The 19,976-nt window shown below is 42.1% G+C and overlaps 2 protein-coding genes across 3 annotated transcripts; both read right to left on the bottom strand.

Annotated features, from left to right (window-relative positions):
- Window positions 1-1,745: 1,745 nt before the first annotated feature.
- On the bottom strand, window positions 1,746-5,708 carry LOC121193784 (gap junction delta-4 protein-like). Its single transcript, XM_041056248.1, has 3 exons — window positions 5,669-5,708; window positions 3,028-3,090; window positions 1,746-2,872 (listed from the first exon to the last, which is right to left on the bottom strand). The coding sequence occupies exons 1-3, from the start codon at window positions 5,706-5,708 to the stop codon at window positions 1,746-1,748; spliced, it is 1,230 nt and encodes a 409-aa protein (XP_040912182.1).
- Window positions 3,867-19,546, bottom strand: LOC121193811 (cyclin-Y-like). 2 transcript variants are annotated; one of them, XM_041056272.1, is made up of 11 exons: window positions 19,043-19,546; window positions 9,816-9,890; window positions 8,677-8,694; window positions 8,339-8,373; window positions 8,019-8,113; window positions 7,886-7,921; window positions 7,644-7,701; window positions 7,318-7,437; window positions 6,565-6,731; window positions 6,118-6,280; window positions 3,867-5,959 (listed from the first exon to the last, which is right to left on the bottom strand). In XM_041056272.1, exons 1-11 carry the CDS (start codon window positions 19,194-19,196, stop codon window positions 5,843-5,845), a joined length of 1,038 nt encoding a protein of 345 aa, XP_040912206.1. In that variant the 5' UTR covers window positions 19,197-19,546; the 3' UTR covers window positions 3,867-5,842. The 2 variants fall into 2 exon arrangements, with proteins under 2 accessions (XP_040912206.1, XP_040912207.1); XM_041056273.1 differs by lacking the exon at window positions 8,677-8,694.
- Between the last annotated feature and the right edge of the window lie 430 nt (window positions 19,547-19,976).

The raw sequence follows: 19,976 nt of genomic DNA, 5'->3' as shown, positions 1-19,976 counted from the left end.
TCAGGGATAAATGAAGAGTTTTTATTTCAACATTGTATATCAGATGTTGAATTTTATCTTTTTTAAGGCAAGAAAGTACAGCATTGACAGTTCATCGTCGTCACATATCTATTCATTCATTAACCTAAAGGGGCTTTAATCAGAAACATGTTTACTTTTTACGAAAGGAATTAAAGTGCAGTTGCTTTCCATTATTATCATTATCATGTGCTACAGGGGAAAATAGTTAATATTCTCATACTGTTGCTGTGGCTCGGGTCATTTCTGTCCATTCATTTCTCTACTGTATTACTCAGCATTGACCACTAGATGGCAGTAAAGGCAACGTTACTCTCAGTTTATGGGAGAGAAATGTGGCCAAAAATACGTGGACAGACTTTTGGTGCTTTTAGTCTGATCCTGTCCCCCATGGTTAAACCTCTTAGTGTAAGCTGATGAAGACTCTTACTGTTTGTAGAGCACGGCAGTGCCAACTGACCTCAGTCCCATCCAGCACCTCTGGGATGAACTGGAACACTGACTGTGGACAAGCTCACTAATGCTCCTGTGGCTAAATGGGAGCACAAGAAGGCCCGGTACAAGCAAAATGTTTGCACAATAAAGCAGTGCCTGTAACATGGTTGATACCATGACTGCACCATGTGTTAAGACAGACTTGGAGTCTGGGATTAGGCCAAGGACAAATAACTAACAAAATAGTTTCTGTGTGTGGGAGTTGAGCTGGCAAGCTGTGGGAAGGTCAGAAACAACAGACGCATTCTGTCATCTCAGGGACACTTTTATGTGAGTATATATGTGTAGGGTCACCGGGTTTGCTTGTCCGACCTCTTGACCCCCACCAGTGACAGTACAGTCCTTTCTCTGAGCCGCCAACCGACCACTGGCCACCCTGCTAACGTTTCTGCACGTCTTAGCTGCCACAAATACCACAGCAGAAGAAGAATGGGAAGGGTATGAGGCATGTGTTAAGTGTGTTAGAGTTACAGCTATACTGGAGGTAATGTGGCTCAGGGGTTGTGTTGTTGCATTCAGTCATCATTTTCATCAGACTTTGAAAAGAACCACACAGCCCATAGTGATGGAAAGAATTCCAGAAAGAGAGCAACTTCTACAAATCTATTGTTTTCTTCTGTCAGTATGGATTTCTTCCATCCATATTCTTCCAAAATAACAACATTTAAGTTCTCTCATCATCGTTCCCTTTCCTGTTCCTGGTTTTTGAACACTCACATCAACCACAAAGTTAAGTGTGACTGTGATCATACATCGCTTTCTGTATCATACAGGTCAAACAGCAGAACTTTGCATGCATGCTGACCTGATGTTGAATGATGGTGGTAAAAAGGTTGAAGGTCTTCAGTCATCCGAGCAGGCCTGGCTAAAGTCGGGCCAAGTGAGGTGTCAGGGGTCAGGTCAGTGTGTCTGTTGTGGCTGCCAGCTCTCAGTAATCCAGACAACAGCTGAGCACAGTAACTGCTGCTTCATCAAGGTCGGCCCGTGTTTGTTTGAGTTTGAGTCATTTTCTCACAACAACAGAAACAGTTTATGGAGTCAAACAAACTTGGTCTGTACAAAAGTAAAACAATGTGAAGCAGCTGCAGTTTACCAAAAAAGATATATCTGATCAATTAACTCATTTTATTATTACTCATTTAAAAACAATATTCAGTTGAATTCATGCTCAAAATAAAATTTAAAGCAAAATATCTGCGATTGCAGAGCAGTTTTTGTCCCATAGCAGGAAACTACACCCACGCCCTCTTGTCCTGTGATTCACTGCTGTCAGACTGTTGGCCTGAGTTTGTTCCCACTGTGGTACACTGGCCTGGCTTTTTGACACCCATGGGTGCTGGCATCCCGGGGTTCAGTGGTGGCCCCCTGTCTGGACGAGGGGATAGTGGAGGTCTCAGATGGCTGTGGAGGACAAAGTGAGTTGGCACTGGAGAGCTCATGGGGGTGGGTAAGCGAGACACGTCCACCTTAGTGTCTTTGTTTTCAGGGCTCTTTTCATGGGCAGATACATTAACTTTAAGGTTGGGCCCACCATTCACCTTTGTATGAAGGAGTTCATCGTTTGGCACAACACCAGCATCCGTTGAGCCTCCACCTGGGCTGATTCTTCTGGTTAAAAGAACATCACTGTCTTCAGTCCCAGTTGTTGTTGTAAACATACTGCTCTGTTCCCCTTTACTCATGTCTTCCATCAGCATCTCCCTCTTCCGCCTCCATCTCACCATCGCCTTCATGGAGCTCAGCAGGTCAACCAAACTTAGCAGAATGGACAAGGAGGCAACGCCCAGCATGAAGTTGAGCATTAAGGTCTTTTCAGTAGGTCTGGAAATGTAACATTCAACCCCAGATGTGCAGGGAGCCTCGTAACAGAGGAAGCTCTTTGGAACAGACAAACCAAAGAGAAGAAACTGGCCTGCACCAAAAACCACTTCTAGAAGGATCCGTAGTATTACAGCAAGGCAGTAAGCGCAGTAGAAGCGTGGTGTTCCCCATTCACGGGGGAGGTCATGAAGTGGAGCTTTATGCAGGGACAGTTCTCTTGAGGAGTTCGAGTTTTCGAGAGCGAAAGGTGAACCTCCTCGACTCCTGTCGCAGAGGAAAGCTCCAAAGTAAGGAAATGACAGCAGCTTATGCATGACGTGGGTTGCAAACAGTACGTGTGGGAGACAGAGAAGAATAAGGTGGAAGAGCCAAAGACGGAGGACAGATACAGGGACAAATACATCAAAACACACATTAGAGCAGCCGGGCTGGATGGTGTTACAGACAAATCTCTCCTGCTCATCACTGAAGAGGGTGAAGCCGGCCAGCAGGACCACCAGCACACGTAAAACCAGCATCAGCATCCACCAGGTTTTGCCTGCAGTAACATACAGTATCTTTTGGTTACATGTACAAATAAAATTAAATAAGGATACTACACAAACATAACACAGCTGATAACTACGATATTATCTATGTGGAAAAGAACAAAATGGGTAAAATGATGTTTACGAAAACTTTAAAATAACTTACCCATGAAGGACACATTATGAACGATCGTGATGAAGAGTAGATCTGTTGCTCCCATCATCCCCACTGTTCAAGGCCCTGATCCCATACGAAACCAGCTTCAGACGCTTCCAAAGAAAATGGACTTGATTTTTTTTTTACCCAGAAGGTGTTCCTGAGTTGTTGTCTCCTTCACCACTGGTCCAACACTGCAGTGTCGACCCTCACAGCGTGCCACTAAATACGGTCACGTCTAATGCTGCGTTGCTGCCTCTCACTCTTGTCTGCAGAGGCCGGGACCTGTGCAGAGAGCTATTCTTACCAGGCTGCCATCAAAGCATTGTTGGGATGTCTAGGTACCAGTCAGGCTTACTGGAAGCTGGCCATCATATGTCGGGAAAACTTCTAATGCATATTCATCCAAATGGAATTAAGGCAAACTGTAATTCACTTCAAGTCGGCAATCTCACCACAAGACTATTGAGACTATAATGATTATTACTTTACTCAAGACTGAAAAGTCAGTGGTAGCTTCATTTTAATTTCATAAAATCTACAAATCGATTGTTAAAGACTCAGAATTATTAGACAAGAGCATTTTCTTTTATTAAAAACACAAATGAATAAGTCCATAAATAATTTACAGTTGACCTGCCTCAGTTTTTAAACTCTTTATACACTGTACAAAGTTTGTTCGCAAAATAACTGTAGTGCTTCAGTTTTCAGACAAATGAGGAAAAAACATGAAACCCTGATCAGTTGTTTGCCAGTAGAAGTTAGACTGAAATTAGACGCACAGTGGAAATACAAAATAATAAATCTACCAGCAGTTTCAACACTTTTAAGTTCTTGGCTCAGGAGTCGGGGTTTATTAAATAACCTTCATTATAAGATTGAAACGAGAACCAGTTCATTAAAATGATTTATATGGTTTTTTTTTTTCCTATTTCTGTTTGGTCAACATACTCAAATACCAAAAGGATGTCTCTTAAATGTAAAGCAATCAGTGTATATCTAAATCAACACACACCTTAAGTGACTTATTCTCTATCCTTTTATTGATTTAATCCAGGATATACTGGTGTCGTTGGTCACACCTTAGTGTTTGTGGCGATCATACCGGTGACAGTGTCTTTACAGATCACACCCACATTTGAACAGTTTTCTTTGGTTAAATCTGAAGTTAACTTTGCTCCCTTTTCCTTAGCAAAGTATTAGTGTCCTGTGAAAACTATATTTCACGCTGCTCTGTTGTACTGTAGAAACCCCTTAAGCCACAGAGCTTTTTATGAATTCATTCATTCAATCTAAGTTTCATAAATAAACAATCTAATTTTTCATGATGACAGCAGCGTGAAGGGGTCAGCCAGGACTCAGGGTAGCAGCCACTGAGCATGAGACTTATAAAACCAGATTTTTCTATTTAAGAATTTCCAAATGTCCTGTGGATATAATGTGGTGTTATCTGGCTACTGTAACACTGAACAAATAAACAAAGCAGTGCTGTGTGTCCTCCTCACATCTTCTGTGGACCAGCACCCCCTGAAGAGTGCGCTTGCAACCTAAAGCTGAGGCTGAATTTGGTGCTAAATACATTTTTCAGCAGCCTCTCTTCTTCCTTTGCATTGTGCCTTGTCAGTTCAGACATAATTTCTCACTTGTATCTAATGGTGTCTAATCTTGCAGGTTGTTTTGGTTTATTTGCCCGTATATTTGTTTTAAGTTGTCTCTGGCCATCACAGATTTCACTGTAAAAAGCATTCACTGTAAGTCTCCTCCAAGAGTTTGGAGTCTGGGTGAGTTGACCCTTAAAAATCACCAAAACCCGAATTGGTATTTTTCTGCAATGCTCAAATATCCACTAGATGTCAGCAGAGAGATGCACTTACTCTGATCAGAGTTTCTGTGGGGCATCTAAAATTCAACAGGCCTCGAGTAAAAACCATGTTTGACAAACTGCTGAAACCCCTTAAAAAGTAAAGTTGAGATATAACCAAAATCTGATGAATGCTGAATCAGAACCTCTGGAAAAAATACTCTGGTATATATTTTATGTTATATAATATTGTGGTTGTAAGTGTTTGATTGTGCATGTCCCTAAAATAGGACTGTACTGATCGCACTTGCAGTACATCTGTGGGAAATCTGGTTTCAATCGTCAGTATAACTCAAATGAGGAGCATCAAAATCAATGAACATACTAGACAGACTACCTGAGTATCAAGAGGTACACTAGAAATACTGTAAACCTTGAATACAAAGATCTCCTGGGAAGAAAATTTGCTAACACTTTTATTATTCTAAGACCTGTCAGATGAAATAAATAACCAGTACAAATTCCAGTGCTACGCTACTGTTTCTGAAATTCTGCAGTTGGGGATCAGGCAGCTGCAACTGTTGAAAAGTTCAAATAATGAGGTCAAATAAATAATAAGCTTCGCTGTAAAATTCCAGGACCATCTGAAAATCAGGGCATGTCAAATGTTCAGGCCAGACAACCTGTAAACAGTCAGACAAAACCAGTAAACTGAACAGTCTGTATGTTAAGGCAGGTTCACACTGCCATCTGAAGAAGTTTGAAGGCTCTGTCTTGTCCAGGACGTTCTTTATGGTCCAAAGATGGATTTTTTTTTCTCCACAGGTGATATAACAACCAGGAACTCACTTCTCTTTTTCATTGCTGAGTTGAGGCACTGTGAAGGCATCTGGATATCCAAAACTGAAGCTCTGAAACTCAGCCCAGAACCATGTTGGTCTTTGTCCGCTGATCTGTGTTTGTAGAGTTTTTTCACCCGGTTAGTGTCTGTAGCCTGTCCAGTGTACGGCAGTTTATCAGTGGTTAGGAGAGGATTGCAGGCACCCATCTGATTCCACACAGATTGTCCATGCTAGCCGAGCGCTTCCTGGCAGCTCTCCGCACGTCTTTGTACTTGTCGTCACATAGCCTGGAAATAGCCTGGAGAGAGGACATGGAGGTGTTTTAACTAACAAAATGAACATTTTACATGTTTTTCCATGAAAAACTGAATTCACATAATGAGCTTTATAACAACAACACAAAAACAGGAGAACACAAAGATTTAAAAACAAATCACATGGATGGAAGCTTCTGACCTCTAGTTTTTGGGCCTTATCCCTGCTGAGCGGCTCCAGGGGGAAGCTGAGGTTGTTGGACTCTGACAGCGATCGCAGGTCAAAGTAATACTTGGCATAGACACTGGACGGCACGTTGATGTTGAACTGCAACAGCTCCAGAAACTGCCGCTCCAGTTCATTCCTGTTAAAAGGATTCATACATTTTTTTTTACATCGACTGAACTCATTACTCAAATTCTGCATGTAGCAGAAAATCTACCATTTCATCATCCATCTTCATAATCCTTTTTTGTTCATATTAGACTAATTCCAAATTTAATCCTAATATGATTCATAATCCTTAAACGTAATGCCACTCACAATTCTCAATGAAAATTATTTTTAAAAGGCAGAAGCTAGAATTTGCTATAGGACAAATATATCATGTTCCAGAAACCTCACCATCCCTACCCGCCTGTCACTCACATGTCCTCCACAGTGATATCCTTGAGGATCTGGCAGTAGTCGACGTTCCACACAGCCTGGTCATCCCAGACCTTGGAGGCCAGCAGGATAGCACCCAGAACAATCCTCTTCCAGTTCCCCGGACAGATGTCAATCTCTGCATAGGTCAGGAGCCTCTCCAGGTAGACCTGCACAACAACACAGGAGGTGGGAGGAGACGTCGCTGAAGACTGGGCAGGAAAGCCAGGTAAAAGACAACGATTCAAACAGACAAAAAACACTGAAAACATTTTCAAAAAAAACGGTAAAGGCTACAAGTCTGAAACCTTTACCATGGTGACCTCACAAGTTCTCAACAAGGTGGATGATCTAATCACTCTGAGTAATTGATTTTCATGCTCCGCTTCATGGTGTCAGGAGGTATATATTCATTGTTTCCTCTATGACATCCTACGTTTATCAAAGGTCTCCGAGTCCCACAAGCACACACAGCAACATGGGATTTTGGATGCACAGTCACATCTCCAATTTATACACATCCCTGACTTGTCTCAATACATCAGGGTGCAATTTCCCCTGGGGCCTAAACAGAAACTGTGTGTGTGTGTGTGTTTGTGTGGGGGGGGGGGGGGGGCGGGCACAGTTTAAGGCAGGTCACACCTTACTTGGAAAGCTTTCTGAAAAAAAAAATAGGGCTATAGTTTCTTCACGTTTATTTGTTTTCAGCCTGGTCCACAAAAACAGCAGGAGGATGATGGAGGGTAAGAGTCTTACCAGAGTGACGATGGCACACTCAGCAGTGAGCTGAGCAGCACTGAACAATGTCCTGACAAACCGGTAGATCTGCTTCTGCTCTGGGTCATGTTGGTCGTAGTCCAGCGGGACCTCAGATTTCTGGAAGAAAGGAGAAAATTTGGAAGGAAAGAGGAAGGTAGAGATAAAGTAAAGAGAGACACAGTGTAAACAGGGAATAGAGGGTGGGAGGAGAGAAGGGTAAGAGAAGATTGAAAGAAGTGTTTGAAAGACGAAAAAGAAAAACTTCAAAATGCAACTTCGGGTTCTAACAAGCAAAGGAAAATAACTGAATCTGGAAATCTTACTGAGAGAGGGTGAAGCTTTTCATCAAATATGTCCAGCAGCATTCCTCCGTCTGCGTCCCTAGAACGAGACAAGACAGTTACATGGTTGATTTTACTGTTGCATTAAAATCTTTACACTACGTTAAGACTACATTCACTGCTTTCAGAAATTAGACAGAGGTGTTGATGGCCATAGATCATTTTAGTTGGAAAGCATTTTTAATAATATTTTGTGAGTACTGAAAACGACCGAGGTTTCTCACCTGTTTTTTATATGGTAGTAAATTGCCAGTGCTACACTGTAAAGAGAAAAGAAAAAGATCTCTGTTTTCTCTGATCTCAGACAAATCACTGATGTTTTGTTGTGTTGTTTGTCTGCTGCTGTCACGTTCTAACCATTTGATGGTGTATTTGAGGTTGGGCTGGCTGACTGTGTTGTCGTCAAGGAAGATGGTGGAGCAGGAGCTGTATTTCCGCCTCAGCGTTCCATGCTACACACACACACACACGGCATGGCAGGTTATCACACACAGGGGGGATGAGAGTTAGCGACATGAGATCTAAGAACGTGGTGGTTTACATTTTCAGCTTCGTATACAGAATGTAGTTCATTCAAAATAACACAAAGGCCAGTTGATTTTTACCTAACGCAGTGAATCCCTGGTAAATTTGTGCTTTAATGGACAATATTATTAGAAAAACAAATGCACACTCACATTATTGATGAAGAGGCTCTTTCGTTTGTCTTGCACTACAGAAAGAAAGACAGGTTTATCTGCAAATTTAAAGTCTTCTGCACTGACAGCAGCAGAAAGGCAGCTACAAAACCCAGCAGTTAGCAACCAGCAGCACAAGCTGTTATCACCAGAAGCAAAACACACTTTGCAATGTTAACTGCAACTCACAAAAAAAAAGAATTTTGTTATAAGTGTTGAAGAGTGACGGTAAACGAAAGAGTTAAGAATAGAAATAAACATGGACAGTTTCAGCAGGGAGAAGAAAAGGTGGTGTGACACCACTAGAGGGAGGCAAAGTCACACTCACGACGACTCACCATTCCTGGTCGGCACCTCTGAAAAAAGAGGAACCAAAAACCTTATTGCATTTAATGCAGAGTCATTGTTTGTCAACAACAACAACAACAGAAAACTTTTCAGATATTCTGTACATCAGCAGCAGTTATCAGTCTTTGTTAATTTCATACATGTTATTCACCAACGTTTTGGGGTGAGGCACAAAATTAAAATCCACATAGTTCTAAACAAGAGAACGTACAATAAGCATTAGCAATATCACCACTACTCTGATAACAGCCACACGTTTAAATAAGGTTGTATCTCTGCGTCTGCTTCCTTGTTTGTGAAATGAAGTGAAGCGGTGATTAGCCTGTTTGACAGGACCCACCAGAGGGTCATGAGATAAATGAGAGGGCTCAGGAAATTATTAACAAGAGAGGAGGAAAAACATTTCTGCTCCGCAAAGTGACATTCTCATGTTTGACAAGACTAAATACTGCAAATGACAAGAAAGAATAATCACAAAAAACATAACCTTCACTCATTTATTATTCTCGTCAGATTTCTGATTCCTTCTTTGTTTGTTCACAGTGGCCAAGTATCAAACAAATTCTCTGGATGACAAAGTCCATGAGCTTGTGCAAAAATCTAATTGATTAAATACAGTGATGCAATATCACTATCTAATATCCACATGTGTAAAACGTGGAAGGTTAAATTTAAATTTAAATAACAGGAAAAAGCATTTATCAGATGCTGTTTCCATTTACTTCAACATCACAAAGCCAGTGCTGTTTGTTCCCCAGGCCTTTAAGACAAACGATGATCTCATGCTGTGCTGATTATAACTCTCAGAAACATGTTAATGTTTTCTCTGTCACAGTATGACCCCCCCTCCCAAAAAACAAAGGCTGCTGAAGCTCTCAGACGCCTCAGGGCGACTGCATGAACTTGCAGACATCAGCTCAGCTAGCCACAAAGAAGCAGCTCTGAGATCAGAGTTCCTACATAACGTATTTCTCCCTGTGGAAAATCTCACTTTTTTTTTGTTGTTGTTGTTCGAGCTTCAGTGTCTTGAGGATCGTGGTCATCATTTAGTTTGACACTGATGAGTTTTAAATCAGGTTCATTGAAAAGATGATTGGAAAAAACTGACACATCAGTCAAAGCTACTTACCGTCATTCTGAGATTTGCTGAGGAATATGGTGCTGGCCCGCGGATGGTCGGACGGGTTGTACTCCATGTTCAACTCTGTCAAAACACAAAGTGTATGTGTCACTTTGTGAAGTGGCATCGACAATCTGAGACACAGCTGCTGGCATCTTAAATGTCCCTTCAATGCGAGTGCAACAGAAAATCTATATAGAGCATTAAAGAGCATTTTTTTCTCCCCCATGTTCTGCAGAGGGTTGTTAGGATTGTTGATCAGTACCAGCGACTCTCACAAAGCAGCGTCATCAGAGACTTTATCATAAAAAGACAATGTAATAGTGTCTGTCCACCCACAGAATCAGGATTCTTTAAATTTTTAAGATGAATATTTTAGGTTCAATATTCATGTTTATGTTTTCTCCAGTCACACTTTTTCTCTTTACAGATTGTATTATATTGTTCCACTGGTTCCTATTGTGCGTGGCTGCTCATTTTTTTGTTCCCCTGCACTCACAGACACATACACGCATGATTCATGCTCCCATCCAGAGCTAATCTGGACTGCCTGATGGCCTGAGGGCATGAGCCACAGACGCGTCTGTGTCTGTGTGTGTGTGTGTGTATCTTATAAAGCATGAGCGACACACACTCAAAATATGTGCCCTCATCGTACATGCCAAAATCCTTTGTTCCTTTGTTTCCTTGTAAATAACAGAGGCTACAGATAATAGTGGTTAATATAATGTTAAACATACTTGTTTAAACACACTGTCAATCTGAGATCTTACTGAAATTAATAATTATAAACAACAGGGGAAAGTTTGTATTTCAAAGATGAAATCTAGTGGTGCGCTCCATAAAGTGCAGTCTTTTCATTTAAAAATGCCCGGCATGCAGACTGCGCTGCCAAACTTTCTGACTCCTACGCTATGACTGTACCAGACCCAGATTAAGATCCAGGCTATTTGATTACAGCGTCAACACTGGAAGAGCAGCACGGCTGATCATCTGTCTCTGTGAAAGCAGCTGAAGTGGGACGACTGACTGCGGGAAATTAAAATGAGAATGGCGCTGCTGTTTGCTAACACAAGTATGATCACGGTCCTATGCAGACAGATGCACTAGTTTCCAAACAGACTTCTCTTTCTAACCACCGGACACCCAGCAGGCTTCACTGACAGCCATCCACTGATTGATACTCCTTGATCAAGGAGCCTAATTGATTCTTAATTTCATCTTCCATATCTTCCCTCATTATGTGCTTTTGGGTAAGGTTTTGTTCTGCTGCCCCCAGTTATGCTGCATCACAGTCAACAATTTCCAAACCCGCTTCCCCTCCTGATCTTTTCAGAACGTCTGATTGGTTCTGGCTGGAGGCCTCAGCAGCCCCGCCAGGCTAAATGGACTGAGCTTGGATTAGACTTGTGTTAGGTTAGCACCTTATGCAACAGTAATCAGGAGTATCACTGCGTCCAGCTGATTTCCGCACATTCACAAATTAGAGCTTTAAACAGTAGCTGAGCTGATTTTGGGTGAATGAGATCATTGACCTCATTGGGATTTCCTACAGATGAAGCAATCTGGTCCATTCTGAATGAGATACCAAATCGTATCTTAACACAACTCAAAAATACTGATTGCTGAAATGAAAAGCCGCGGTACTTTCACACAGTTTAATGTTTGTGATGTTATTCAGGGAAAAAAAATCTGGATTTATGGAGAGATTTTAGGCACTGTGAGGACTTTTCCTGTTTCTTTCTAATGCATGCACAAACACACACACACACACAGACATGCACCACACACGCTGTCCCGTCACCATGGAATCATCTCCGACAGGTGTCACCGATGTGTCACTGATGCGTCAAATACATGACACACGTGTGACTTAGCTGATCACTTCAACAATGGGAAATAACGTGGAAGCCTGTGTCTTCCTAAAAACATAAAAGGACCTGAATGAGACTGATTCAATATTTGTTTTCTAAAGTTGTTTTAATATACCGCGCCTTCTATGTATGTTAAAACTCTCTGAAGTTTGAAATGTTCTATTGCAGTTAAACTTACCTCGTCTCACATGCTCTGTAAAGGATTTTGAACCAACTGATTGATGAAAGCATTTCTGAATAAATCTGACTGGACCTGACCTACTAAGCCTACCTGCTGGAATTCCCACAATGCACAGCAGCTGGTATCAAGTGTTGAAACGTGATAGTCACCACCTCAAGTAAACTTTAAAGAAGACTCGTGGCCGGTCGGCATCTGCACAGTGAAACGGGAGAAGCTCAGCTAACCTATCAGCTGGCAAGCCTACCTGTCTGCCTTACTGCTCTTACATAATGAATTAACAACAGGCACTCCCTGCTCCTAACAGCCCGATCCATAACTGCACTACGGTGTCTCCACATTTGTTTCTTTTTAAAAATGTCCTTAAGTTTTTTGTTTTTTTTTTATGATGATCAAAGGGATCATGAGCAATCTCCCCACCCTGTACATGTGTCTCCATGTTTTGCTCCAGCGCACAGGCCTGCTGATGGATGAGTGTGTTGGATTTGCAGCATCGTACTGTATGTGGTTGAGATTCAGTGTCTGCCTCTCTCAAGAATCTTGCTGTGTCAGCGTCTAAGCAATAAGCAGCAGCATTTCCTTAAATGTGGCAGTCTCAGCAACAGCATGCTGCTATCAGTTACCACAGCCTGTTTTGTTTTGAGGATACATCAGTCCTATCCATTTCTCCAGTTTAGGCCTGACAATCAAACGTCCTCAAAGGGTTTATTAGATTTTCACATTAGAAGATCCAATATTTTGGGGCAGAACCTGCAGGCCCAAAGAATGATAATTCTAATTTCTAGCTAGTTAGTACAGTTGTCTTTTAAAGTGGAAGCTAGCCTAAGTTTCTGGGTTGGACAACTATTAACAGTTTAATAAAAAAAAAAATTGAGTTGTGGTTCTTTTTGTATTGTAGATATAAGGCTTCACCTGCCTCCAGAGCAGCACAGCCACTGCAAACAGTTTGACTTACATCTACAACGTGCAGCCATATGAATTCCAGGGTTATTGTTGGAGCCTGTGGTAGCATGAACCCTGACTCGCTCCCATGAAGTCTCAACCCGCATGTTCACTGTTCAGTCATGCGTGTTAATCTCTGCTGGTTTTATCTTAGAGGAGAGTTTGGATTACTTTGAAATGTGCTACATCTAAAAGTCTGTACCCATGGCCTGGAGTGGAGGCGGAAAGGGTTAAACAAACAGAACTGACCTGTACACACATGCACACGGCCCAGTGTTCCTGGAAGGTAAAGTTCCCTTGGAAAGCGATTATTGTCACAGGGAGACCCCGTGCCCTAAAGTAAGGCACATGCACTATACACTGTACTCAGGTAGATTTTATCAAAATGTGAATACCTGGTGGAAACTGCTGGGGAGATGTGTGTGACACGAACATTTGGAGGAGGGGGTGAAAGGGAGAAGACCCATTGTCCATTGACTGGGTATTTGATTTATTGAATTTAAATTGTGTTCACCTGTCTCCTTTGTTGCACTTCTTCCCCTGTTAGACCAGGAACAGCCAAACCTGAGCTGGAGCGTTCCAGTTGGTTAAATAGGGGGTTCACAGGGGAAGAAACCAAGTGTGGTAGACTGGGAGGGGTGTTTTGTCTTTTGTGCTGAAATAACCAGTATAAGTATCTTGTTTAAAAGGAAATATGTGGTTTTAAAGTAAATTTAGCTGAACTTCTATGTGACAATGTGTTATTTGATATTGTTATTACTCTAAGTATGCTGGGAGACATAATTGATTTTGATTGCTTGGGAAGGTATAGTCCAGCAGTATAAAAGTGGGGAGGCTTTGGTGGCTGGAGGCTAGAGAGAGAAGGAAGAGTCACAGCTCCAGGACACAGCTCCAGATCGTAACTCCTGCCTTGGGCCCAAACTACAGGGGCATAGCCAGACGGGCAGTTTAGAGTGTAATTCCTTTGTTGTGTTGGATTGTTTTTCTTGAGAAGAGGTTTTTTTTTTTTTTGCTTTGTTTTTGTTTTGTTTTTGTTTTGTTTTTCCCTTTTTGCTTGGTTTCCCGTTCGGTTTGGCCCAATGTGCATTTTTTGCCATAACATTTGTCAACAGGACTCTAAATTAGCTGAATTAAAAGGAATTTGGAATTGCTCCAGACTGCTGCAACTCATTGTTTAACTCCGGGTTTCTCAGCCACCCTCACACTTATCAAATGCTTTCACCTAGACTTACACACACACACACACACACAGACACACAAAATCACACCACTATTCCTGCTGCCGAAAGCTACTGAGACTAATATGCTTCTGAGACTGTAACACTGCTACCACAACTACTTATTTACATGTAATCCGACCGAACGACTAACTTTGTTTAAGCGGGAAATAATTAAATTATACAATTTAATGCCAAAGTGATAAATGAGGATTTTTGTATGGTCAGAGTTTCAGTGATTTCAACTTTGTAAAAAATACTGTTGAATGTGAGTATCTAACTGTGAGCCCTGCATGGTGTATCATTACACTCCAACTAATGATAATGTGTTGATCGGATTGATGTTGTCCCACTACATCCTGATGGCCTACGAGATGACTGGCTCCTCTGTAAACCTGGAACAAACATAATCAATGGACTGATCAGCTATATTGTATTAATTATTCCATCTGCCTGCTGGGAACGTCTTCGTTATACCAAGTACCACACCAGTCGATAATGGCTAATAGCAAATGCAGGGCGGGTGAGAGATTGATCAAGAAAGTGGCGACAGCCTTCTTCATCAAGCCGTGTGCGTCTGCTCATTTGGAGTTCCATGTAGAAGGTTCCAGGCATTAAAAACATATCAGGGATGAACATACTGGAAGAAATATTTCCATTAGCTTTTATCATTTAAGATAAGTATTAGCTCAGTGTGAGCCATGAAACAGAGGTTTCCGTTATTGTTATTGCTGTTATTTTTTCACTTGTGTGTCATCTTTATGTAGAGTAAAAAGTGACAGCAGGGAAGAATTATGAAAACATCAATAAAGTGGGAAAACAGGAAGAGCATCTCAGTTCTTCAGAGTCTTTTGATGCAGACAGTGTGAAGTGACAGTAAATATAGACAGATCACACATCAGCCGTGTAGGAAGATGTGAATACTGCATGAGTGTACTGAACTACCAGGCGTTCAACCAGCATTTGACCCTTGGAGGGGAGGAGGATCACAAGGCCAAGTCAGCTGACGCATATTCAGCTGTGTCGGCCTGACAGTGGCTTTGGGTTTGATTGGTTTTGTAATGAGAACTGACACTGTCCTGTAAGATCTCGTCCTTATTAATGTAAATCAGACTGTCTTCTAATTGTTTTCTGCCTCGACAGCTCAAAGCCAACACGCCTTTCTGAAGTGATAATTAGCGAGATGAGGTGGTCTTGGTGTGGACAGTGGAGTAAATTAGTCTCTCATTGCTAGTCAATAAATCAAACACGGACCCTCTCCTGTGAATATCCTGATCCTGAAAGGAATAATCTGTCACCAACAGAGGAAAAAGAAAGGACAAGTCGCGGTTTTCATGTTTCTGGACATCGATTTAGGTGTTTTTTTAATTTCCAGCTCTAACCTTTAATAGAATGGTTTCCCACCAACCAACATATTGAGCTAAGCCAGTCATCTGTCCCTGGTGAGACACATGACTGCTGCTTCTGCTGCTGCTGTTATAAAAATAGTAATGAGGTTTGATGCTTGGACGGTGGAAAGAATTGGATGTATTGTGCTGCTTCAGCAAAACTGTGTTATATGACTTTATCCTCCCCAGGCCAAACTTTCAAATTGTTATCATGGCTGAGAAACAACACTGTTAGAAAGAAGTCTGATTAAATTTCCTTATTTATTTTTATATAATTTAAAGCCAAACATTTTAGAAGAAATCTGTGTTTTGTTTGTTTTCTGTGAGAGAAGAAAAGAGGGGAAAACAGGGAAAAAAAAATCTAATCATTTCATTTGTTTTCACCTCTCATGCAGACACTGACAACTACTAGTTATCAGTTTGACATTTACACTGTTCGGTCCACAGCGTAGCCACTCTTAATCTATTACGCAGAAACCAAAGATAGACTCCTAAGTGCGTTCAAGAGAGGAATAAACAATGAGTTAAGTTAAAAAATGGGACACCCATCATTTGAAAACCACAGTACATGCACCTACACACTAAACAATGTTATCTTGCAGCCTTTTTAAGGACTGGAAGCAAAAGCAGCCTGTATCTGACAGCCAGCAGCATCAGCTTTCACCTCAGGCTTTAGCTCTAAAATAGAATTTAAGTTTGACATTTACCAACTAAATTCAGTCCAACTGACTAAGAAACTATCACAGCACAGCGTTCACCAAACCGCCCCAATTTTTCTCTAAAACACTGGAGAAGCCAGCTTCCTTCCACCCCTCCATACACTGTACCTAATATAAGACCATCAGCTGACGCATGACGCCTCACAGAAACAACAGTCATCTTAAGTGCGAAACACAGGGGGCTTTGTCAAAGAAAGGCAGATCATATGACGGCTTTGTCTCTCTGTCTCTCCGTCCATCTTCCATCTCCAGAGGGTAGTCATTGGCGTTGGTGTGTCTCCATACACACAATTTCTCCTTTGCCACAGTATGTTTTATGTGTCAAACAACAACAAAATATGTCATACAACAACGTGACGGTGCCCCTTTAAAAGAGGATGCGGGCCAGGATGGGGACACTTGCCCTTCAGAATGGGTGGAGCTGCTGTGGGGCCTTCTTAACAATGGCCAGGCTAGGGACAGGTGGAGTGCCTGATCACTGAGCAGTGATGGAAACTTTTGCCCCAAATCCGAGAGCTTGTGACCGAAAATGCAGGCATTACAAACAGAACGCTGTAAGATATCCATAAGATCTTCTCTCCAATATAACTGCACCTCTCAATGAAAATGTGAGAGCCATGCAAAACAGCAAAAACCTTCATTCTCCCAAACTAAGCTCTTTCCTGAAACTCTAGCCAGCGGTTTCACTCTGGACAGGCTTCAAGGCCCTGGGTCAGTGAGATGATGATGTTGTGTAGTGAAGTGATTATCTGTTCTTAAGAACAGAGGGTGGTGGGAGGTCGTTTTAGGACAAGTGACACAAAAGCCCATGCTGACACAGACGACTGCCATGTTACACAGACACTGAGTGTCCATGGGATGATATTACAAACAAATTGTCAATACCAACATAAGAGACACTCATAAAACATAATTTACTAACTGGGATTTTAAGTTAAAGTGCATCACAGTGCATTTTAACATTTAAGTGTTACCAACGTTTTAATCCAGAGAAGCCAGCCCATTCAATCAGGAACAGATGATGCTCTGAAAACAGCGTGTCATACTCTAAATTGAGGAGTTAATGCTCGGCAATCATCTGCCCCTGGAGGTTTCTGCTATCTGCCCTGACACAGGCTCACAGCTGCCTCTCTGGGCTTTTCTTTGGAGGGGGTGAAGAGTTTTTTGTTTTGTTTCTTTTTTCTGACAGTGCAGATCCTAATGAAGCCCACTAATCTCCATCATACTGTCTGTGTACTCGTAACAGAGCCAACACATTAGACACGCTCCGGTTTCAATCACCGCACCACGGAGACAGACGGCCTCTCAGCACGAGTTGTCTTCGGCCCCATCATGAAGCGTCAGCTAAATGTCAGTCATCTGTCTTTGAACCCTTTTCATGTCACTTCTTCTGCTCCGTTAGGTCAGCATCTGGATCTGGACTCAGACCATTATGCATTTTTCCATGCAACGCTGGCAATGATATTACACCAGACCTGTCATTGAAACTGAAGCCATAACAACAGTATAACCACCCACTGTAATACAAAGCACTCCAGTTAATAGCATTCACAAATGGCATATAGAACATAAGTGGCATACACTCCTCACGTTTGCAAGAGGAAATGACATCACTGATCAATGGACAGCAGGTCTTTCACCATGCTGACAGTATAGTGGAGACCGGAAGGCTTCCTACAGCAAAGAGCACCAGCTACCATCAGTCGTCTAATGGTCTTCATGGCACTGTGGGAAGACAAGACAGCGTCCAGCGTTCACCTCTTTTCTTTCTACCTTTCTGAAGACTGTTAGACAGCAGAGTGATGAGCCAAAATGCAGGCCAGCTTTTCACCATGTCTGGCATTCTCAAGCAGTACAAACATTTTTTGCACACTGCATCCCTGGAGTGATAAGGTCCAACCTGTAGTGTTATTATCAACATGAACCGTCAAGACTTAAGCCCAAAGACATAATAGGCGGATATGTTGATGCTGTTACAAAATATGTGCCCAATAATTACTGGTACTTGTAAATATGCAGGCAGATTTTCTGATAGTGTGTAATGGAAAACAATATTTGATATTCATACTGACCAGTGAAAGAGTCTGTACAGTGTCTGAAAAAAACTGGGTCTTGTACAGTTTCTGAGAAAATCCATTTATAAGTAATGCCTGGCTGTTGGCTGAAAATAGGCAGCCCATTTAGCAGACACTTTCCGGTGTGAATGGGTCAATTGTAATGCATATTAGCATGTGTCAGTGGAGGGGGCTGCGTTCCATAGTTGCAGTTTCTTTCATGCACAAGCTGAAAACAAAGGCCAGTACAAAGGAGTCTGCCCTCATGAACAGGACGTTGTCCGCAGCTCCATATCTCTCTGCAAGGACGCATGGGAGAAAAATGCACACATGACTTGTCCATGTGCCCGGCTGTACTGACAACTGATGCATTTCTGCCAGTCACTCAATATTACTGACAGGAGACTGTGAACAGAGGCAGCAGCTGTTTCTCCAGGATATGAGAAAGGTGCAGGTTTTATAGAGATCACAGAAGAGTGATCATCCAAGATTACAAATGACTGTCATATTGAAGGCTATAGTGGATTTATTATGGATGATGCTCCACTCTTTCAATTTAAGTTTGTTGCTCTCTCATGATTTGATGGTGCTCTGAAATAATGTCCTACTTATTGTATGAGCTTCTGTGTTTCCTTTGGTCCATAATGGCTCAGTTAGGTTGTAGCTACTGTGTTGTATGATATTGTTTGGTTGGATTTTTTTTTATCTGATTGTAAAAGTAATAACCTCGATCATTTCTCTATCCTTCTATAAGCAACGCATACCATTCTAAACTCAGTCCTGCAGGATCACCGTATAACTTTATCACCTGGTTTGCTCTCTTATCATCATCATAACATGTCACGGTGACAGGTCATTTTTTACCGTCGACGTTCTCCCTGTCGCTGATGTGCTGCAGGTTGCATCCCGTCTCCTCCCTGCTCAGCTCCGACTCCTGGTGGTACGACTCCAGCCTGGAGTGGGCATTTCTGCGGAGCTTGGGGCTGGCAGACACGCAGCAAGAGGTCGTGCTCCCCATCTTTCCCCTTTACCGACCCTGGAGGCCGGCTGTGTGTTATCAGTCCTTTCCGCTGTGACAGGAGCTTGAAACGATGGGTCACCAACCCCACCGAGCCGGTCACCATAGATCACCAGAGCGCAAAGGATGCATCCGTAGTTGCGCCCATGGATCCTGTCAATCGTCGGTGTCCGCCGAGAAGCTGCCTCAGAGGATGAAACTGTCACTTCTACCGGTAGCAGCCGATAAATATAAGGGACCGTCCTGCCGCCGTGATCCGAGGCATCATCAAAAAGGACGCATCCTGCTCCAGGCAGAGACGAGCGGCGATGGGCGCGCAGTGTGATGTGGAATGGTGTTGTGGCTGGCTGTCAGGGCGATAGACCGACAGGGAGGGCTGCGAATCCCGAGAAAAGGTTCCGGTTCAAGTGGGTGGTTACAAACGAGAGAGTGGAAAGATAGAGGAACGGCGACAGGGCTGATTTAAAGAATTATTCCTCATATTCACTGATTTATTTTTGTTTTTCTAGTGCCCATAGCAGCCGCTTCCGCTAAAAGTTTTTCATTTTCATAATAATTAATGATTATAACATACATGTTTTTTTTTGTCATGTCAGTTAAGTGAGTAATATTTGTATAATACATTTCGACAGAATATAAATTTAATCTGGATTTATGTGTTCATTAGGAAATTCAAAAAATGAAAACATAATCCAGCATGAGTACATTAAAGGGTTCTTCTGTCTCCACCACTTCAAGATGAAGGTGAGGTTTTTATTTAGAGTTAATTAATATATTTAT

The sequence above is a fragment of the Toxotes jaculatrix genome, chromosome 14 (genome assembly GCF_017976425.1).
Source record: "Toxotes jaculatrix isolate fToxJac2 chromosome 14, fToxJac2.pri, whole genome shotgun sequence".
Lineage (NCBI taxonomy): Eukaryota > Metazoa > Chordata > Actinopteri > Toxotidae > Toxotes > Toxotes jaculatrix.
This window is presented reverse-complemented; position numbering and strand designations above follow the sequence as displayed.

Excerpts from the sequence above, each read along its gene's own strand:
- LOC121193811 (XM_041056272.1), bottom strand. The coding sequence starts at position 19,196 with ATGGGGAGCACGACCTCTTGCTGCGTGTCTGCCAGCCCCAAGCTCCGC. Across the intron at positions 6,281-6,564 it reads GATATCACTGTGGAGGACAT|GAATGAACTGGAGCGGCAGT; the intron begins GTGAGTGACAGG and ends TCCTTTTAACAG. Across the intron at positions 5,960-6,117 it reads ATAAGGCCCAAAAACTAGAG|GCTATTTCCAGGCTATGTGA; the intron begins GTCAGAAGCTTC and ends TCCTCTCTCCAG.
- LOC121193784 (XM_041056248.1), bottom strand. The coding sequence starts at position 5,708 with ATGCCTTCACAGTGCCTCAACTCAGCAATGAAAAAGAGAA. Across the intron at positions 3,091-5,668 it reads CTCAGCAATGAAAAAGAGAA|TGGGGATGATGGGAGCAACA; the intron begins GTGAGTTCCTGG and ends GGCCTTGAACAG. Across the intron at positions 2,873-3,027 it reads TCATAATGTGTCCTTCATGG|GCAAAACCTGGTGGATGCTG; the intron begins GTAAGTTATTTT and ends ATGTTACTGCAG.